Source organism: Protopterus annectens, chromosome 12.part0 (assembly GCF_019279795.1).
Source record: "Protopterus annectens isolate FY-2018-M chromosome 12.part0, PAN1.0, whole genome shotgun sequence".
NCBI lineage: Eukaryota > Metazoa > Chordata > Ceratodontiformes > Protopteridae > Protopterus > Protopterus annectens.
In genome coordinates this window covers 342,014,405-342,036,750 of record NC_056746.1, presented here as the reverse complement: position 1 = coordinate 342,036,750, position 22,346 = coordinate 342,014,405, and the positions used below count along the sequence as shown (strand labels likewise).

The following is a 22,346-nucleotide window of genomic DNA, read 5'->3' as shown; positions in this document are numbered from 1 at the left end:
TGAACTCCAGGTTGCAGCTTCTAAAATGTCTTTGGTTGGTACTCCTCTGAGAAAGGCTGCTGAAGTGGCTGCTGCTCTGGTAGAATGTGGTCTAATGCCCTTAGGTACTGATTTGCCATGTTGTGCATAACAAAAGCGAATGCAGTGTCCTATCCATTTTGAAATCTGCTTTGAGATCGGCTTTCCATGTGATCCTGCAGCATAGGCTATAAACAGTTGCTCAGTTTTTCTGAAAGCTTTTGTTTTGTCCAAGTAGAAGCGTAGCTGTCTGTGTATGTCCAAAGCGTGCAGAAGTCTCTCCCCTTTATTCTGAGGATTTGGATAGAAAGTTGGCAAATGAGTGGTTTGGTTAAGAGCCACACTGGAAACCACCTTTGGCATGAATGTTGGGTTTGTCCTTAGAGAGACTCTGTCCTGGTGAAAAATGATGAAGGGTTCCACTGCCATTAATGCCTGTAACTCTGAGACTCTTCTTGCTGAAGTTATTGCTAGGAGCAGATCAGTTTTCCATGATAAGAATTTTATATCAGCTGTGCTGGCTGGTTCAAAAGGAGGCAGTGTGAGCTTTTCTAAAACAAAATTGAGATCCCAAGTAGGTACTGGTGCTCTCCTTGGGGGGTCTTATGTTTTTTGCCCCTCTGAGGTACTGTCTTAGTAGTGAATGTGAAAAAATAGGAGGTTCTGTATTGTAATGAGTTGAAATGGCAGAGGCATGTATCTTTACTGATGAGAAGGATAGGCCTTTGTCCAGCATCTCAGTTAGGTATTGTAAAATCGGAGGTATATTTGGAACAAGTGGTTCGAGCCCTTGTGCCTGGTTCCAAGCACAGAATCTCTTCCGTTTTTCTGCATAAGATTTCCTAGTACTGGGCCTCCTGGCTTCTAAAATGACATTCATAACAGCTTTAGAGAGAGGTGTGGTCTGAGTGGCTACATTATCTGCCATGCAGCCAGATTTAAGGTTCTGAGTTGACTGTGCAGAATCTGATTGTTACGTTGAGTCAGAAGATGAGGAATTTGAGGTAAAGGCCAGACTGGGCCTTGAGACAAGCTCTTTAGGATTAGGTATCAGTGCTGGCGTGGCCAGTCTGGGGCAATCATTTTGGCTTCTCTTGTCTGACTTTTAGGAGCACCTTGGGAAGAAGAGGCAGTGGAGGGAAGGCATAAACTGTCAGGGTTTTCCAGCTGAATGATAGAGCATCCACTTTCCATGCTTGTGAGTGATAAGTTCTTGTGCAGAATTTCTGTAGTTGGCAACTGTAAGGGGAGGCAAAAAGATCTATGTCTGGGCATCCCCATTTCCTTGTTATCATGCTGACGACCTGTGGATTTAGTTTCCATTTGTGAGGATCCATGAGATTTCTGCTTAGTTCGTCTGCCAGTGTATTTTTTGTTCCTGGCAGGAATTGTGCCTGCAGATGTACTTGATAGGTCAGTGCTGTGTTCCACAAAGTCATGGCTTGCCTGCAGAGGGGGTAGGAATGTGTGCCCCCTTGCTTGTTTATGTACCACATAATTGTGGTATTGTCCGTCTTTATTAGTAGTTGTCCTGGATGTAGTAGGTCCTTGAAAGCTGTCAGGGCATTCTGTACAGCTAGCATCTCTTTTCGATTGATGTGAAGATGCATTTGTTCCTTGGGCCATGTGCCCTGAATACATTTTCCTGCCATATGTGTCCCCAAGGCATAATTCGATGCATCCGTTGTTATTGTCTGCCTGGCTGTTGGTAAGGTGAAAGGCTGTCCCTTGTTGTGGTGACAGGCCTGGGACCACCATCGAAACTCCTGTTGTAGGCAGGGAATTAAAGTCATTATTGTTTCCAGGCTGTAGCTATGTTGAGTCCGAACACTTTTTAGATACCATTGTAGTTTCCTCATATGCAGTCTTGCATATGGAATTCATAGAATGCAGGACGCCATGAAGCCCAGGGCCTGCAGAATTTTTCTTGCAGGGAGCTGGGTCTTTGTTGCCATCATTTGAAAGTAATGAGTCAGTTGCCTTTGTTTGTCTGGCGTGAGATAAGCCATCTGGGTAGTTGTATTTAAGCTTGCACCCAGGAATATTATCTCTTGAGAGGGCACTAGTTTTGATTTCTTTTCGTTTACTGTGTACCCTAGGCAAATTAGTAATCTTTTTACAAACGCCAGATGTTTTAGAAGAATGTCCTTGCTCTCTGCTTGAATAAGGCAGTCGTCCAAGTAGGGATATATTTGAATTCCTCTGTCTGCAAAATGCAATTACTGGTGCCAGGCATTTTGTGAAGACCATGGGTGCAGTAGATAAGCCAAAGGGCAGTGCAGAGAACTGGTAATGCATTGAGCCAGCTATGAATCTGAGGTATCTTCTGCAAGATTGTCTGATTGGGACATACAGGTATGCCTCCTTGAGGTCCAAAGTAACTAGCCAAGCCTTCTTGCCCAGCATGGGTAGAAGTTGCTGCAGTGTTAACATTTTGAATTTTGGAACATCCAGGAAAGTATTTAGGATTGACAAATCCAGTATTCGTCTCCAGGCTTTGTCCTTTCTGGGTACTAGGAAAAGTCTTGAGTAAAATCCTTGTCCCTGTTCTTGCCGTAGTACTCTTTGAATAGCTCCCATGTCCATGACAGCAGCAATTTGTTTTTGTGCCTCTGCCCATTGGTTGTGTGGCAGGTCCTTTTGATTTTGGAAGGGTGTGAAAGTGGAACCTGTAACCCTGAGAAACAATATTTAGAACCCATTTGTCCTGGGTGATGATGTGCCAATTTTGTGAGAAAAGTGCTAGCTTTCCCCCTAGGGGTGCTAACAAAAGGTAAGTGCTTGGCATTTGTAGAGGGAAGTCATTGGGACTGTTTCCTAAAAGGTTGTGATTTGTCTTCTCCTCCTTTGGGGGCTGAAGCACCCCATTGTTTAGGTCTGTAGGAGCCTTGGGGCTGAGATCTGCCTCTTGGGCATCTGTATCTGCCTCTTTGTGGCCTGTCTGACACTGGAAAGGACTAATTTTTTGAAGGTTGGTTTCTGCTAAACCTAGGTGGTTGAACCTGTAAGAAATCCTTTACTGTCTGCATTGATTTAGCTTTATCCTCCATTTTCTTTAACACCTCTTCTGCCTTAACACCAAACAAAGTATCATGCTATAGTGGAGCATCCAATAATTTTACTTTAACATGTTCTTTCAACCAAGCATGCCTTCGAATGATAGAGCCTGTAACTTCAGCTCTACAAGAAGCCTCTAATGAATCAAAACCACATCGCACAGTATGCCTGCCCACTTGTTCAGCTGCATGCAATAAATCCTGCATTTCCTTACTGTCAGGACTTTCTGAGTTTGTAAGCATTTTCTGTTTTAACAAAGACATGAGGTACTGTTGATATTTAAGCATGTGAGACTGGCAGTTTAAAGCCCTTACAGCTAAAGTAGCAGAAGTGTAAACTTTTTTCCCCCATCTATCCAGAGCTCTGGAATCCCTATCAGAGGGGACAGGGTTTTTAGCAGTGGAAGCCTTAACCCCTCTGGGACCCTGAGAAATTATTTCTGGGTCCGCAGCAGGGTTCTTGTAAAGAAAGTTATGGGAGTCAGGGACCCTGTAGTACCTGTCTGGCTTGACTGGTGCAGGCGGTAAAGAATCAGGAGACAGACTGGATTCAGAGAAAACATCATCAACAATATCAAGCACAGGGGGGATAGCCAGGGGCCTGTGCTGAGGCAATAAAAAAAAGTCTTTGAGCCTTTTCTTGGATTCTGAGTAATCCTGGCTCTCCCAATGGAAATGCTCCCTCATGGTGTGCAGGGTTTCCCCAAAAGAATAATCCTCAGGCGGAGAGGCTGAAGGTATAGATTCTTCTGCATCAGAGTCCTCATGGGGAGGGAGAGAATATCCCTGATCTGAAGAGGAATCAGAGGAAATAGAAACCTGGTCAGAGGAATCATAGTCAGTGTCTTGCCTAGTCCTTTTATCAGGAGAGGGATGGGAACCCCGGATCAAAGTAATTAAGTCTTCGGCCATTTTAAGCATCTGTTTCTTTGGCATGGATGACTGTCCAGGAGAAGGCTGTACTTGTTTCCTTGTCTTTAATGGTGATTTTGATTTAGCCTTGGCTGTTGCAGTGGACTTAATAGTAAGCTGTGAAGGTCTAAAAACATCCTCAGAAGCCGATGCCTGCTCAGCAGCTCTGGACCCATCTGAGGGAATAGTTTTTGCAGGCCCAATACCTTGAGTTTCCAGAGGCCTAGTTGTCTCCACGTGGGAGTCGGATACGGCCTGTGGCTCTGAGGTAGTGGGTGTCAGGGGCTGCGAAAGCACCTCACTGAGAACCGGCGACTGGCCTAGAAGAGGCTTCGTCGGTTTTGGACCTCGGATGCCTGTCTTTTCTTTGTCTTTGCGTTTTTTATGAATTCTGGTCGTCGTTTGTTCCGACAGCATTATGTAGTCAAACCTATGGCCACAGTAATGCAATGCAAAATCAAACTGACGCTTAATAGTGCGTTTGTTGAATCTAGCACAAAACTGACAACTAGTAACGTCGTGGTCAGGGCCTAGGCAAGGAATACAGTAAGAGTGAAAGTCCTTATGAGGTATTTGCTTCCCACAAGAAATACAATTGTTAACTTTTACTGACATCGGTCTGGAACAAGAAAAAGTTTCCCCAACGGGGTACTTAGCTTTATTGAAGACTTCGGTTCTGAAATTCGATTTCGAAAATCTCAGGCACTTGCGAACTGCTTTTGCTTCCGGCACCGCGCGGCAAGAAAGACTGGAGAAAATGGCGTTGTTTGCATCTTTTATACGCCTGGTGCACTGACGTCAGGGAAGAGGCGACAGCAATCGATGCCGGACCTAGACTTTGGAACTCTGGCTGACTGCGGGTAGCCTACCAGCAGGATAACCCACGTGTAATGACTGCAACAGTGAAACACGATGAACATACAAGTTTCTATGCGAGGCCCAAATGGAAAACTGTTTCCATTTGCTGTTGTAAACCTTCCTGGTAGAAGGCTTATGTGCCGCTACCAGGATGGATCTAATTGCAGACAAGATACTGGGAGTCCTGGCAACTAATGGAACTGGATCAACCAAGCTGAGAGCTTGAGGTCGTCCAGATTTGGAGTTTCCAATCCTGAAGGATGAGAAATCAGATCCAGGATGGGATCCAAGTTCCAAAGAGGAGCTACAAGATGAGACCGCGAGTACGGAAACCAGGTTTGACGAGGCCAGAATGGGTCTATGAGGATAAGCTTGTTCCCCAGCCGACGAGCTTTCTGTATAAATTTTATCATTAACGGAAGAAGAGGATAAGCATAAAGAAGACCAGATGGCCAAGCATGGACTAGAGCATCTCTGGAGGTTTCCCGGGGGGGATTAGAGCGAAATACTCGCTGCACTTCGTATTTGAAGGCGATGCAAAGAAATCGTAGCAAGGCTGACCCCACTTGCGGAAGATCTGTTTTGCTACTAAGGGGTTCAGAGACCACTCGTAAGGCGAGAGGATAGTTTGACTCAACTTGTCCGCTAGGATGTTGGACCGACCCGGAATGTGCGTTGCTAACAGAAAACAGCTGGCGGATATTGCCCAATACCACACTCTCATGGCCTCTTGGCAAAGAGGGTAAGACCTGGTCCCCCATGTTTGTTGATGTACCAAACCACTGACATGTTGTCTGTCTGAATTGCAATAGTCCCTGGAGGGAGAAAGGTATGAAGAGCTTGCAACGCCAGAAGCACCGCTCTCATCTCCAGAACACCGATATGCAGAATGGTCTCTGTCTGAGTCCACGTACCCTGGACAGTTCTGTCCATGCAATGTCCCCCCCCCACCCAAGGCGAGAAGCGTCCGTGGTTACCGTGGTTTGGGGTTGTGGCATTATGAACGGTCGTCCTTCCCGAAGCTCTCGAGATTGGAGCCACCATATGAGGGAATTTCTGCAAACTCTGCTGAGGGGGACTGGAGAGTCCAATGGGTGTTGAAGGATGGACCACTGGACCTGCAAGGTCCACTGGAGAACCCTCATGTGCAAGCGAGCTAAGGGCGAAAGGTTGATTTCTGCTGCCATGGACCCTAAGGCTCTCAGGACTAACTCCGCTGATGGGGTTGGAGACTGAAGAAGTGCTAGAATGTGAAAGGTTAAGCTGCGAAGTCTGTCCGACGTCAAGAAGGCCTTGGTCTGAAGCGTGTCTATTTTGGCCCCTATGAAGTCCAGGACTTGGACCGGTTGAAGGGACGATTTCTTTTTTTGGGTCTGATTGTATTTTAATTATTATTCACAAATATATATTTACCATAATGTATTGTTGTTGTATTTTTTTTTCTCTTTTCTCCTGGCCTCTACTGAAAATGGATATGTATCCAGCTAGACTAGCCCGGTCAACAAATGTAAAATAAAATAAATAAAATAAAATTATAGTGATCCCAAACTTGGAGGCTAAAAGCAGGAAGCAATCCCTGGGTGATCAGAGTAGATGCCTGGTGGAGGTGGCAAGGAGCCAGTCGTCCTGAAGTCTCAGGAGGGCCGCTACAACTGCCATGACCTTGGTGAACACCTTGGGGGCTGTGGTGAGGCGGAATGGTAGGACCCTGAACTGGTAATGACTGGCCCCCAACTGAAAGCGGAGAATCGTCCTGGATCGCCTGTCCATGAGAATGTAGCAGTACGCATCCTTGAGGTCTATGGAGCACATCCAGTCGTTCTCCTGCAACAGGGGGAGAATGGATTGAAGAGTGACCATCCGGAATTTCTCCTTGGCAACGAAGAGGTTCATTGTAGAAAGGTAAAAAATTGGTCTTAAATCCCCCGTCTTTTTTGGCACCAAGAAGAACCTGGAGTAGTTGCCTAACCTGGACTGATCTGGGGGGACATGCTGGATGGTTCTTTTTTCTAGCAGCTTCTTTATTTCTAAAGCTGCAGCCTCCCTCTGACTGGGTGGAACATCAGGGAGGCGCCTCGACTGAGGAGGAAGATTTATGAAGGGGATAGAGTAGCCTCTGGATATTATTTGAAGCACCCATCGATCTGACGTGATGGACTCCCATTGTGCCAGGTGCTTTGAAAAATGCCCCCCAACTGCCTCCAGAGAGGAGCAGTCGGGCAACCCCTCAGGGCTGCTGAGTGGGTTGATCGGAAAAGGGTTCCCGCGACCCAAAATTCTTTGCCCCCCCCTCTGCCTCTGGGCCAGCATCCACCTTGTCCCCATCTGCCTCTGAAGGACGAAGGGTCCGGAGAGTAACGGGACTGCTGAGACTTCCGGAACCACATCTTCTTTTGTCCTCGCTGGTTCCTGGAAAAGGACCTTTGAGGAGTCGAGAAGCGGATTCCGACGGCAGACTCTTTCTCGCTCTGGACCAATGTATCGCGGACGATCTTGCCAAACAGGGTAGAACCGTCAAAGGGAAAGTTCGCGAAGGACGCCTTGAAGGGTTCTGCAAAATCGCAAAGTCGGAGCCAGGTGTGACGCCATAAGGCGATGCCTGATCCGCTGGATCTAGCGGCCCCCTCTGTGGCATGGGAGAGTAGCTGCATAGACATGTTCGATACCAATTTTAGAGTGGCCATGTGAGTCGAGAAGGTCCGTTTGTCCTCGGCCAACATGGACTCAGGGGGAGACTCAGCGTATTCCTTCACCAGATCCCGCCAAAGCCTAATCACATGGGCCAAGTAATTCAGCGCCCTTATGGAAAAAGTAGCCGAAACAAACATCTGCTTTCCGATATGATCCATCGTCCAAGACTCCTTATCAGGAGGATGGACCGAGGAACTATCCTGTGCCAGTTCCTTCTTGGTGGCAGCCACCACCATGGCATCTACCGGGGAGCCTTTACTCCACGCTGTCCTATCCACAGGGGGGCTAAGGATCTTATCTGTTCTCCTGGGGATTGGCTCTACAGTGCCCGGCTCCTTCCATGCCCTGGTAGTAATGAGGCCTACCAGGGGGTCGGCCGGAGGGGACACCCAAGAGGTAGACAGGCCTGCGTCAAACGCCTCCAGAAACACTGACTTATCCGAGGAAGGCTTTCGGCCTGACTACCCCCCTTTTAGGCATAGCATTTCCAAAATGTCTCCAAAGGAGACATCCTCAGGGGGTGACCTGGGGGTACCTTCCCCTTCCTCTAAATCGGTGTCATCTGTGAAGGACTCTGGGGAGTCCAAGTGCCTCCTCTTACACTTGCGTTTGTGAGGGACCTCTTCGGTGGGACTGTCCGAGGAGGGCTCACCAACAGGGTCATGTTCCTCCAGTGGAACTGAGTGGGGCATCGACGCAGGCTGTCCCTGGGGCCAGATGATTGAAGACAAGCCCGTCTGCGAGGGAGCATTGGCTGGATCCGTAGCACGAGCAGGGGGCCTCGAACCTCTCGAGAGGACCCTCTCCACCACGTCGAACGCCGGAGAGCCACTCTCTCTCGGTTCCATGAGCAACACCCTCGGATCCGACGCGGGGATCGGTGTTGGAGCCGAAGTGACTGGACACGAAAGGGAAGTGTGCTCCGACCACAATGGAGCCGAAGACACACTTACCCCCTCGGATCTGACACATGGCTCTCGGCCCCGAGAGCTCAGATCCGAAAAGGGATCCGACAAACTCAAGGGCATGGCCGGCGTCGAAGTAGCAACTACTATCAGCGCCGACTCCCTGGCTCCGAGACTGCTCAGATCCGATGGCTCCGAAACCCGATAATGGATTGGAGAAGGAGCTATGGGGGCAAAAATGGGGCCGAGCTCCCCCCTGGAGGGGGGGGAGAGGCAGGAACACTCTCATCTGCATCTGGGCCTGTAGGAAGCAACGCATCATCCAGTCCATGTCAGCGTCTGAAAGGCTTCGTGTTGACCTAGAAGAGGCTGCCGAAGCTGGCCGGGAAGGCCGCCGCAATGACCTCGAAGATGGCCGGGGCTCCTCCTCCGGCTCAGGCGAGAAACGTGGGGAATGGAGCCGAGAGGAGGAAGTCCCAGAAATCTTCAGGGGAGAAGACAGCTGCTTAGTCGGCGGGGCCGAGGAGCAGAGTCAGCCCGCCGCTTGTGGCTCCTATGCTTCTCTCTATCCCTATCTTTCTCTCTCTTTCTCCCTCTCTCTCTCTCTCTCTCCTCTCTTTTCTCTTTGCCTCCTTCTCTCCCTGGGAAAAGGTGGGAGGCTGACTCCCAGCCAGGGGAGATAGAACAGCTGGCTGAACAGCCGCGGCTGGAGCCACTGAGAGAGAGGAGGGTGAAGCAGAGTCCGCGGGCAAAAGACCCGCCAAGATCAGCTTGTTCCTCCTATCCCTCACAGCCTGGGAGTTAAAAGCTGCGCAGATCTGGCAGCCCGATGACAAATGCTCTACCCCCAGGCAAAGAACGCACTGAGTGTGGCCATCGGCTGGGGAGTTAGAAAAAAATGGCCTTAGGGCCTTCGGCCATACCAAAACCCACAACCACACGCACAGACACACAAGAATAAGGGGAAGGATGAATATATTAAAATTAAGCTAAGCTAATGGGTTTAAACTAAACACAAACACACACCTCTGTAATTTTACCAAAAAGTCAAGAATTTGACAAATACTTCCTACCTAACCACCAGGAGCTCATAACTCGTGCTTGTTAAAGCCTCGGCAAACGAGATCTGAGGGCTGGAAGGAGGTAGCAGGGTATTATGGGTAAGAGGGAGGAGCTTGAAACTCGGATCTTTAGCTTGGAAAGCTGCCGGCAGGGATCCAGGTCGGATCTGATACCCACAGGTTGCTGATCAAATTAAGACAGCTACTTCAGATATCAAGTTACATGTTGTTACTGTAATGAGCAAATACATTTAGAGAATGAAAAATGTCAAGACAGACTATCTTACCTTTACATATGTAGTATGGGCCGACATACTGAGTCTTTGTTGGTCTTGGTCGTATAAGTTTCCACTGTTTGCCCTCAGAGTTCTTTAATCTACCAATTAGAATGTCCTTCTTACACTTGTGCTCCAAGTTAGGTTGGTACTCAAAATGTAATACTTTGTCACCTGAGACAATGGAACACAGATGAAACAAAACAAATACATTAAAATAAATCAAAATAGCAATATATACTAGTCTTGCTAGTATTAAATCTGAAAACACCATTAAAAAGTAGCAATCAACAGACCAGCATACAAAGAAGACAATGTTATGTGACACAAGCTTACAGGTGATGTATTAAGTGAACAAAGAAACATACAGTGGTTAAGCCACTGGAGCTCCTTTTTATTAATCATTTTCAAATCCACATTCTTGTTGTACAATCATGTACTTTTTCTCTAGTTTTAAAACTGTCCTCTAGTTGAAACACTTATCACAGACTATATTCCTTTGGTTATTATACTTACTCAGTTCTTTATTGTCAGACAGATGAGCGCTGCAGTGTAATTTGTGAGTGAGGAATTAGCTCTAGTTATACAACTGTTAAACAATAGGAGGAGAGTCCCTAGGTGGACCACACCATCCTGATTGTTCAGTTTGAAGGATCTTCCCTTCTCAGACTTGAGTGGTGTGGTGTGGGTGTGACCAGCTCAGGTTTGGGTCATCCCTAAGGATCCTCCCCATTTACGGAACCAGAAGACCTATATGTTTGCTTATATCTGTAGGTAATCAGATAGTCTAAATGGTGAAAAACATGTTGAATTGATTAGTCAGTCTAACACTCTCTTCAGCACTTTCACCTTCTTGGCTTTATCAGATCTGTCTGTCTAAAATAATCCAGATTGTAACCCTATTCTACTACAATACTAAAAATGATATTATAAAATGTGAAAAAAATAAGCAAAGACTTGAAAAGACTTATAGTGGATGGGAAGGTGAGCCCACCCATCCCGTTTGTATGTTGTCTTGTCTTATGGCCTTGGAAAAGGCTGAAAAACGATATTGTATTAGTTTTCTAATCTGGTTAACAAACTTACATAAAAAATATTATGTAACACAAGTTTACTATTAACTTATTAACTGACTGACTAAAATTAACTACTAACCAAGTGGATGACTTTTGGAGAAAGTGCCATGACTGTTCAGGATTTTATTAAAGAATAAATATCATTAAATTCTTGGTGAAAACACCACGCTGATAAAATACAAGAAAAAAAAAAGTGTTACATGCCAGTTGCAAAGTCAACATGCTTGATACAGTTCTTCAGTTCAAGGATACCATCCAAAACTACCATCTTTTTGTCACCCTAGAAAGCCTGATGACCACAGGCTCAGCTGGCAGCATCTCGCTAGTGAACCATTTGTTCACTTTTTCTTATAGCTGCATAGAATGACTTCCATGTAATTCCTTTTGAGGTGAATTCATCTCTTCAGGGAAAGACTACTAAAGTGTCCACTCAGGCTGCAGTACAGAGGGGCAAGTGTCAAGAGGACAGAGCTCTACTAACACAGAAAAGAATGCTGAGAAGAATTTCTAAAAGCTATATATGATGTAAAAAGTCTAAAATGCACGTATTCTTACACAAATGGCCACATGAATGCCAGTATAAGTCCCCCGTTACTTCCATATTTACTTCCAGCACAATGTTATGGACCAAGACTCAGGCAGTGAAAATACGCTGCATAACAGTTTCCCATCCCAAATACAGAAGAGCTCACTGCTGGCTACTCATTTCTACTCAGTCCTTCTTGTCCTCTAAGGATACCAGTAAAAAATAGATGTCACTAGTGGTGGAAATCCTGACCTCACAGGCTAGCAATTGTCTACATTACAGGTGTAAATATGATGCTTATCTATTGCTAGTTTCAATAGCAGTATTTTGTCACTTCCTTACTTTAAGGCTTACAATTCCACTCGTAAGCTATGTTGAGAAACTGGCCTTTTGTATTTCCCCACAGCAAGAGAAGTTTTGTGAATGCCAAAGACTGCATTGTCAAGTATTTTATATGCACAGTAACAATAAATATGACAAGTCAGACTCACTAACACATCCCTATGGGTGATCAAAGCTGGCACTTCAGAAGATAGGAACAGTACTGCACAGCACAAATGACATATTTAATTATAAGGGTGGACAGCATCTCATAATGACAAAAAAGAGGAGACGAAAGTTATTATAAGCTCTTAGCACGCTGGAGGATGGACTTTCTATAAATGTATGCCTGTGACAAGATTGGAATCAAACCCAACTACAGCACACTACAATATACCACACTTGTCACATGGATATGATATGAAAGTAAACATGGCCAATAAATCCATAGACCTTCCAAAGAAGATAAGGAATAAAAATTATCTGAATAAGTGCTACAAAAGTATTAAGTGAAAAATAAACTGCAGTTTCACCTTGAGTTAAATGAAGCAGACACCTAAGGAATCTAACTTCTACACCACTGTAGCACAGTCCCTGACATCAAACTCCTTTGAAAAAAGAATTCTGCCACTGAGCAGGGACAGGTTCCTTTTTTATAAAATTTGAACTTGAAATTCTTGTTTAAGAAAAAATTGAAAGCGTGCCATTGTGGGTTGTGTACCTGATTTAAAACACAGACTACAAGCTTGTCTGAATTCATGCGTGTCAAACAATGGATGAGAATTTGATACTGATGCTGCTGAGATTGTTCTTATGCCCAATTCATCCACTTCTGCAGCTTCTAAAATGTTCCTCTCATTTTGACCTCTATCATGTCTGAATAGACTGCTGGTACTGTTCAGCTCCTGAGAACAAAAAGAAACAATGTTCAATCCATTTCTTGATGTAAAGAAAGTACAGCAAAACCAAGCAGAATAATATGCTACTTTTAAAACCAGTAAAACACAAGTAATATAAGTCCTACCATCATTCTTGTTTCTAAGACAGAATAAAACAAGCAGGCTACATTGTTACTGCATTCACTCTTCAGGATTTACAGTACAGAACAGAATACAATTAAAAATCAGCTACAAGACTGACGTGTTGACAAAGGAGTAGGGAGTCTTCCTATGCTGCTAACAACTTAGGATGAATTAAAACACGATGTCAGGTGGCTCACTGGTGGGGAAGTACATTAAATGTCAAGCCTTACAAAGCTCTAGGTTCCTATTCAGACAAGTCAGAGCATCCCAATGAAAGTCAGGATGCCATCATTCTCTCAGAAAGCTGCAAACTCAGCCTTCACTAGGACGACATTACATGGGAGCTCAAAGGTCTAGTACATAGTTGAATGGCTGTGGGTAGGCATGCCCAGCCTAAGTACAAGGTGGTGTCGTTCAACAGAAGGCATGGTAATGACAAAGGTATTTCCAGCATACCAGACAGGAGACCACAATACATTTTAAGTCCTCTTCACAGCACTTTACTGATAGCTAATGCCTTCTACTAACCAAGATTCTAAAGAAGGAATGCATGGCAAAATAAGTTTCAAAGGGACTAATTAGTAGCTGAAGAGTGCATTGAACATTTTCTTTTGAGGACATCTCAGCAAACATCTTTGCTTCTGTGGTTTTACCAGTGACGGTAGTCAACCACACAGAAATATTGAAGGAAGAGCAACACCCTTCCTTCCTCAAAGACAAAGCAGAACCTCAAATAATATCAGAAAATGTACCCCTGCCTCCTGCCTGTATTTTTACTGCAGTCTTGAGTTTAATGTACAAAGTTGTCAACTTCTCTCATTACAAAAATCAGAAAATGTTCTGAAACCCAGTTTTAGATTATCGCTTGTTAGTTTTTCAGTGTACAATAAGTAAAGTCCTGCATACTACATGAAGATTAATCTTAACCTAAATATATTCAGAAAAGAATAATGTGAGTCTGATAACACCCAATTCTGCTACTCCTTAAAATACTGGAATGACACAGAACATAAAAGTATTTGAGGGCAATCATCTTGTTTTGTTCTTGTCTAAAAGTATAAAGATTATTAACTGCTAACATGTTTCATATTGTAAGTTTGAGATTACCCCTGACCTCAGGCTGAGTATTGTGAGAGTTTGTAGAAGTCACTTAAAATTAACCAATTCTCCCAAATAATCCTGAAAAGAGCCAAAAGTGCTTAGTGGACTTACCTGGGTATCAAATGAAAGTGATTTAGACATGAAAACACTTTTACCAACTTTTGTTTTTTCTTCTTCTTAAGTCAGACGGACACCTTGCCTCTTCTCTACAACACTACAACATAAACAAACTAATCACCTGTCGTTACTACCTTATGTCCCCAAGATTTACATTCAGAAAAGGAGAAACTATGCACAGGTTGGAACAAAATGCAAGGTGACTGACTATGCAGAGGTATTCACTGCAGTATAACAATTATTCTGATTTATTTCTGTCGCTCGTTCAGCTCCAACACAAACAATAAAAAGGCTTGGGGTTTTCTTCAGATGCTTTAATACATAGAAACACATCAGGATGGACAGCATCATCTTTAAATATGAACGAACAAACTAACAGACACAGCTTGCTTACATACATACATGTTCACATTTCAACAGCTAACTTTAAAATGGCAGCCAGGCTCACACGTGCTCAGTATTTATACTCTAGTGCAAGCCCTTGGATAGCTTCTTAAAGGTATATACACACTCATTGACCTACATCCTCCCTCTTAAAAAGATTGCCCTTTATGCAAAACAATAGCAGAGATAGGCATGCATTATTATGTATATCAGAAACAAAATACAATGCGCATGTCCAAGTTGCTACATATCTATTGCAAGGTTTAGAGATTCAACCATATCTTGTAACATAACAGTTGGGACTAAAATTAGCAACAGCGACAGTCTGCAGTGCACAACTCGATTTGTGATAGGAACAGGAATGTTCTCTGGAACTTCTACTGGAATTGGAACACCAGACAACTCACTCTGAGATAATGAATCTCTCTCACAGGCTACTTGCTGTGGATAATGGTAGTAAATGCCTCTGATTCTGCCTAAAGATTCCTTCTTCTGTTTTCACAATGTACAATCTCCGCTCTGGACAAATATTCTTCATGACTCCAATCCGATCATAACCTTTGGACGTTTCCATCCTTACCATCTCTCCTTTTCATAATGGATTGAGCAGTCTGCAGGTCTTATCGTAGGACTTCTGGGATATGCATTTCCTCAACAGATTATGTTTCATTGATCTGCTGTTCTTGACACATAGAACCAACAACTGACTACTAAGTGGTAATGTGGTTCTGGTTTGTCTCAACAGAAGTTTCTGAGCAGGTGAACCAAGATGTTTATCACGAGGAATATTTCTGAGATTCAACAGCTTCAAGAAAATATCACTACTATCTCATTTCGACTTATCAAGTAACTGTTTTGCACTTTGCACTGCACGTTCCGTCAAACCATTTGACTGTGGGTACTCTGGACTAGTGACCTGAGTAAAGTCCCATTCTTCTGCAAATCTCAAACTGTTGGTTTGTAAACTGCATGCCACTGTCTGAAATAACAATGTGCGAACTTCCATATATACAGCAAAATGACGTTTCATCTTAGTAATGCCTGTACTAGATGCTAGGTTAGGAAGTAGGTCAATTTCGAAGCAAGTGGAGTAAGAGTCTACTAATACCAAATAATGTTGACCATTCCACTCAAAGATGTCTGTTGCTACTGTCGACCAAGGTAATTCTGGAATCTGGTTAAGCTAAAGTGGTTCTTTCTGTTGATGTGGCTTTGTACTATTACATACTGAACAAGAAGAAAGTGTTCTCTCAATGTCTTGTGACATAGAAGGCTAAAATACTATCTTTCATGGGTCTATATTGAATCAGCGAATGCTTAAAAAAGTGAATGCTGATTCACCGACCCTAATTCACTGAACAGTCACAATCCCGAACACTCGGAACAGCAATTTTTTTCCCAGGGAAAAGGGAAAAAAATCGCTGTTCCACAAAACAAAACAAAAAAAAAAAAACAAACAAAAAAAAAACTTAAAACAACCCCCCTCACACCCCCCCTCTTAAATATACCAACTCCGAGATCGCACCACAGTGGAGGAAATGGCAAACTCCTGAAACCGGCCCAGCGATTTTTATTCCCTGGGGAAAAATCTCTGTTCCGGGTGTTTGGGATTGTCAGCGATCGCCCAAACAGGGTAGATGAATCAGCATTCACTTTTTTAAGCATTCGCTGATTCAATATAGACCCTCTTTCTCATCCTTCTTTTGGTAGATTCAGTTCCTGGGTGACCACTATGCAAGAGAGTAATGTACTTAGGTTGCAGGGACTTTGGAACAATTACTTTCAGGCTTTATATTATGATACCTTTGTCAGCCAAAATCTCATCTCTGTATGGAAAATGAGGTTGCAGTTTTTGAGGTAAACTAGAATGCTTTGATGGCCATCCTTGATTGATAAAGTGGTTGAGCCTCTGTAAAACTGGATCTGTGGCTGTGTGATTTCTCAACATGTGTGGAAGAAAAAATACGTATTTCCATAACTTCAAAATCATCAATCAAATGAGAACCTTGATTGTCATTCTGTTCAGTGGTATTTCTGGGTGATCTGGATAACATATCATCAAGATAAAGAAGCTTGCCTTTCTTGTAGACAAGACTGAAATTGTACTTTTGCAATCCTAGCATCATACCTTGCAGTCGAGCTGGAGCTGAATGCATAGGTTTTCTCAAGATAGTGACTAATGGTTGGTGGTCTGTTTCAATCTGGAGAGGTCTACCATAGACATAATCATGGAACTCCGAACATGCAAACACAATTGCCAAAAGCTCCTTCTCAGTCTCTGGGTATACTGCTGTTCAGTTTGGGTAAGAGTTCTCAATGCATAGGCAATAGGTTAATCCTCTTGTAGAATGACTGCACCAAGACCAAATTTCAAAGTATCACAGGAAAGTGTCACTGGCTTGTAAACATCATAGTATCTGTGCAATGGCGGACTAGCAATTTCAGTTTCAGAAAATCAAATGCTCTTTGGTGTTGCTCTAACCAAGACCAGGGTACATCTTTACATGTCAGCTCTCTAAGTGGTGTTGATAGTTGGCTCAACTCTGGAATAAACTTGCCTAGGTAGTTGACCATGCCAAGAAAATGTTGGAGGGCTTGAATATTTTCTGGAGCTGGGATCTTGAGAATGGCTTATTGCTTTGAAGGGTCTGGTCGTAGCCTGTACTAGTAAATAAATGACCAACATAAGGAACTTCTTGTAGCCTGAATTTGCATTTGTGTGGGTTGAGCTTAAGATTAACTTGACGTGCCCTTTCTAGAACTGTTCTGAGGTTTCTGTCATGTTCGTCTTCATCACGACCTCCTACTAGTATGTTGTCTACTATGATAGCACAAAGTTACCCACAAAAAATTAGCTCCATTGCACGTTGAAAAACTTCACTTGCAGAATTTATCCCAAATGGCAATCTCAAAAATTTGTAACTGCCAAATGGAGTACTGAAAGTAGTGAGCATTAAGGATTTTTTGTCAAGTTGAATTTGCCAAAATGAACTCTTTGCATCTAAGACAGAAAAAGTAGTGCCATTTGGCATCAAAGCTGCGACTTCTTCGACTGTACACATTGGATGATGAGGTCTTTTAAGTGCTTTGTTCAAATCTCGTGGAGAAATACATATTCTGATGTCATCTGAGCTTTTCTTATGAGCTACTACCAGAGAAGATGCCCATTCTGTTGGAGTTTCCACTGGACAAATTACACCTTATCGCACCATTTTATCTAACTCAGCTTTGACTCTGTCCGGCATGGCTATTGGAACTTTTCACCCTGGCCTGATAACTGGACTGACCTCTGGGTCTAACTTCATGGGGTACATAACTGGAAGTCTACCTAATTTGTCTTCAAAAAGATCTGCATAGGTAGAAAAAATGTGCTGGGCAAAATTAGAGTAGTGGTCTTTCAAGCTAACATGGTGGCTTTCCTTATTAAATGAAAGCAGTCCCATTTTTCAAAGTGTCTCTGAGCCCTAATAATAACTAGATGCGCCTCTTGACCACATAAAATAATAAGTCGTAGTGCCTTCCCCGCAGAGTAACATGAAAGCACAACTGAGCCTTCAGTTTGAATTTCTTCACCTCCATAAGCAACAAGATTCGCAAACCTTGCCACAACAAGCTTTTCACCTTTAAACATTCTCGCAAATGTTTCTGCAGACATAACATTGCACTTGGTACCTATATCAACTTTGAGCTCTATGAGTTTGCCATTTATCTAAGCAGTACAAAATATTTAATTCTTGGCCTCAAATCTACTGCATTGACTGTTTCATGAAGCACTAGCACACCATCAACATAAAGAGTAGGGTTGCCATTGTTTAACTGATCAACTTGTTTCTTAAAATGTTCCCTTTCAATCGAAGAATGTGGGCCTTTTGATTTACAAAATCTTTTGAAATTATTTAATTTACTGCATTTGTGGCACTGTTGACCAAAAGCTGCAGATTTTTCCTTTTCAGATTCATGGCCTTCCACCACAGTTAAGACAGCTGGCAATGAAAAGTATAGTTGTGTACACTTACCATAAATGTAGATGTTTGAGTGTATTCACTGTTGCAGTCATCACATTTGGGGGTTATCTGCTTGCAGTAGTCCTCAGTCGGCATGATTAACAAAGTCTTGGGTCCTGCGTTGGTTTCTGTCTCTTCTTCTGTGACGTCAGGTCATCAGGGGTATAAAACATGCAGCCGACACCATTACATCAGTTTTTCTTGCCCTAGATGTCAGATGCCCCCTTAATGGGAAGCAATGAAACATATATAAACATATATACAAGGATATACCTCCAATAAAAAAGCAAATACACCAAATAGCTTTTAAGCATAGTAAAGGAGAGTAGAGGTATAGCCAAAGAAATCAGGGGGCTGGAGGGAGGGTAACCAGGACTGCAACAGTGAATACACTCAAACATCTACATTTATGGTAAGTGTACACAACTTGTACTATGTTCTTCGTGTTTTACTGTTGCAGTCATCACATTTGGATAGATTCCAAAAGCTAAGGATGGGAGGAGGAATTTAGATAGCATTAGGACCAGCTATAAGACCCTGCAAGACTGCAGTGGCAAAGCCAGCTCTGGATTTAGAGAAAATTGGCAAATGGTAATGCTTGGTGAAGGTATGTACAGAACTCCAGGTAGCAGCTTCTAGGATGTCCCTGGTAGGAACACCTCTGAGAAAGGCTGTAGAGGTAGATGCAGCCCTGGTTGAATGGGGTCTGATCCCCTGTGGGATAGGTTTTCCATGGTGCTTATAGCAGAAATTAATGCAATGGCCTATCCATTTAGAAATTGTTTGCTTTGAGATAGCCTTCCCCACTGCCGCTGCAGCAAATGCCACCAGCAGTTGTTCAGATTTCCTTTGAGGCTTAGTCCTGTCCAAGTAAAATCTAAGTTGTCTGTGCACATCTAAGGAGTGCAGCATTTGTTTCCCTTTGTTTTGTGGATTAGGAAAGAAGGTTGGCAAATGAATGGACTGATCGAGAGCCACACTAGATACCACCTTGGGCATGAAGGAAGGATTGGTTCTGAGGGACACATTGTCCGCATGAAAGATGATGAAAGGCTCCACTGCCATAAGGGCCTGTAATTCAGATACCCTGCTTGCTGAAGTGATTGCTAGGAGAAAGGCTGTTTTCCAAGAAAGGAATTTTAAATCTGCAGTAGCAGCTGGCTCGAAAGGAGGAAGAGTGAGTTTCTCCAATACAAAAGTAAGGTCCCAGGCTGGAGTTGGGGCTCTCCTGGGTGGTCTTAAATTTTTGGCCCCTCTGAGGAACTGCCTGAGCAGTGGATGAGAGAAGAGGGGAGGCTCTGTGTTATAATGAGCTGAAATGGCTGAGGCGTGAATTTTGATGGAGGAAAGTATTGCAAAATCTGATATAAGTTGGGCGCTGCTGCGCTCATCTTTTGAGATTGGTTCCAGGAACAGAATCTTTTCCATTTTTCAGCATAAGATTTTCTAGTACTAGGCCTCCTTGCCTCTAAAATGATATCCATCACTGGTTTACTGAGTGATGGTAAGGGAGAGATTAGGTAATTAGCCAGGCTGCTAGGTTCAGGGTTTGAAGCTGAGGGTGCAGAATCTGGTTCTCCTGCTGAGACAACAGGGTAGGGGACAGAGGCAGGTGCCATGGGGCCAACAGTGACACACTGCGCAAGAGGGGGTACCAGTGCTGGCATGGCCAGTTTGGTGCAATCAATAACGTCCTTGGTTTGTCCTGTTTGATCTTGAGCAGTACTTTGGAGAGGAAAGGCAGAGGAGGAAAGGCATAAACTGATAGCTTTTTCCAGCTGTAGGACAGGGCAACCACTTTCCAAGCTTGTTTGTGGGGAGTCCGCATGCAAAATTTGTCCAATTGGTAGTTCTGGGGGGAAGCAAACAAGTCTATATCTCGGCTCCCCCATTTGTTTGTCAACATGTTGAAAATCTTTGGTTCCAGTTTCCACTCATGTGGGTCCATGAGGTTTCTGCTTAGTTCGTCTGCCAGTGTATTTAGTTTTCCTGGCAGGAATTGAGCTTGTAGATGCACTTGGTAGATCAAGGCTGTGTTCCACAATGCCATGGCTAGTCTGCAGAGGGGGTAAGAATGGGTACCCCCCTACTTGTTTATGTACCACATAACAGTGATGTTGTCTGTCTTTACCTTAATTATCCTGGAAGAATGTGGTCCTTGAAGGCTGTCAGAGCATTCTGTACAGCTAACATTTCATGTTAAGTTGAAGGCGGTAAGTACCCAGATCTCGTTTTTTTTAGTCAGGCCTTCCCCTGTCAGGGTGTGTGTGTGTGTGAGGTTTCACTGGTTTGTTTGGGACTGTGTGGTTCTGTGTTTTGATTGATATGCAGGTGCATTTGACTTGGGTTCCATTTGCCCTGAATGCACTTTCCTGCCAGGTGAGCCCCCCATGCATAGTCTGATGCGTCTGTTGTTAGGGTTTGGGTGGCAGGGGTAGAGTGAATGGTAGTCCCTTGTTTTGGTGGCAAGCCTCTGCCCACCAAAGAAACTCTAGGCATAGGCAAGGTATGATAGGAATCATTGCTTCTAGATCCTGAGAATGTTGACACCATAGGCTTTTTAGGTACCACTGTAGTTTCCTCATATACATTCTTGCATATGGAATTAGAAGAATACAGGAGGCCATGATCCCCAAGGCTTGCAGTATTTGTCTTGCAGATAGCAGTGTTTTCGTGGCCACTAGTTTGAAGTAGGTTGTCAGATGTATTTGCTTCTCTGGTGTGAGGAAAGCCATCTGGGAAGTTGTATTCAGGCTTGCTCCTAGGAATATAATTTGTTGACAGGGTACCAGGTGCAATTTGTTTTTGTTCATGTAGCCTGCTTTGAAGCGTAGGTATCTTCTGCGAGATTCCCTGATTGGGATGTGCAGGTATGCTTCCTTTAAATCGAGTGTTGCAACCAGGCATCCTTTCCTAGCATAGGAAGCAACTGGTGAAGAGTCAGCATCTTGAATTTTGGAATAACCAAAAAGGTGTTTAGAGTAGACAGGTCCAGGATAGGACACAACGAACTGTCTTTTCTGGGTGCCAGGAAAAGTCTTGAGTAGAAACCTTGTCCCGTTTCCTCTTCTGGTACAGTTTGAATAGCCTTTATGCTTAAAAGAGAGAGAGTATTTGCTTTTGAGCCTCTGCCCACTGATTTGGGGGTAGATCTGGCCAACCTTTTGGGGTTGGTAACATGTGGAAGTAAAATCTGTATCCTTGTGACACTATATTCACCCATTCGTCCTGGGTAATGAGCTCCCAGTTTTTTGCATGTAGGGCAATCTTTCCCCCCTACGGACGCAGGACCCAAGACTTTGTTATTCAGGCCAACTGAGGGCAACCTGCCAGCAGATTACCCAAATGTAATGACTGCAATAGTGAAACATGAACAACATCATGTGGAGGTAAAATCTGTATCCTTGGGACACTATATTTAAAACCCATTTGTCCTGGGTAATGAGCTCCCAGTTTTTTGCATGTAGGGCAATCTTTCCCCCCAAAGGGGCAGTCAGTTGAGAAGTGCTTGGAAGTTTTAAAATGAAGTCATTGAGACAGTTTACCATAGGGGGGAGTTTTACTACTCCCAGATTTGGAAGAGGGGGCCCCCGACTGCTTAGTCCTGTGCGTAACCTGGAACTGAAGCCTGGGTGTTCTGCTGGGTCTGGGTTTGGACTGAAAAGGCCTGGAAGAGGCAGGAAAGGACCAATTCTTAGAAGGCCAATGCCTACTAAATCTTGGAGGTTGTGCTTGTAAGAAATCTTTAACAATTTGCATACATTTAGCTTTTTCCTCCATCGTTTTAAGAACTTCTTCTGCCTTATTGCCAAACAAGTGGTCCTGATTTAAGGGAGCATCCAGTAATTTAGTTTTAACATGATCTGGAAAGGATTGCTCCTTAAGCCAAGCATGCCTTCTAAGTACAGACCCAGTGACAGCAGCTCTGCAAGTTGCCTCTAGTGAATCAAAACCACATTGCAAAGTATGTTTTCCAACTTGTTCATCAGAATGCATTAAATCCTGTAAATCCTTATTTT

General features: G+C 43.9%; 1 protein-coding gene across 1 annotated transcript in view; it reads right to left on the bottom strand.

Moving 5' to 3' along the window:
• Positions 1 to 22,346, bottom strand: part of ZC3H7A (zinc finger CCCH-type containing 7A) — a 1,693,893-nt gene that overhangs the window by 503,896 nt on the left and 1,167,651 nt on the right. The window contains exons 12-13 of the mRNA XM_044089416.1: positions 12,421 to 12,604; positions 9,789 to 9,950 (exon numbers count right to left, since the gene is read on the bottom strand). Of these exons, the coding sequence (XP_043945351.1) occupies positions 9,789 to 9,950; positions 12,421 to 12,604 (346 nt within the window). The remainder of the gene's footprint in view (positions 1 to 9,788; positions 9,951 to 12,420; positions 12,605 to 22,346) is intronic.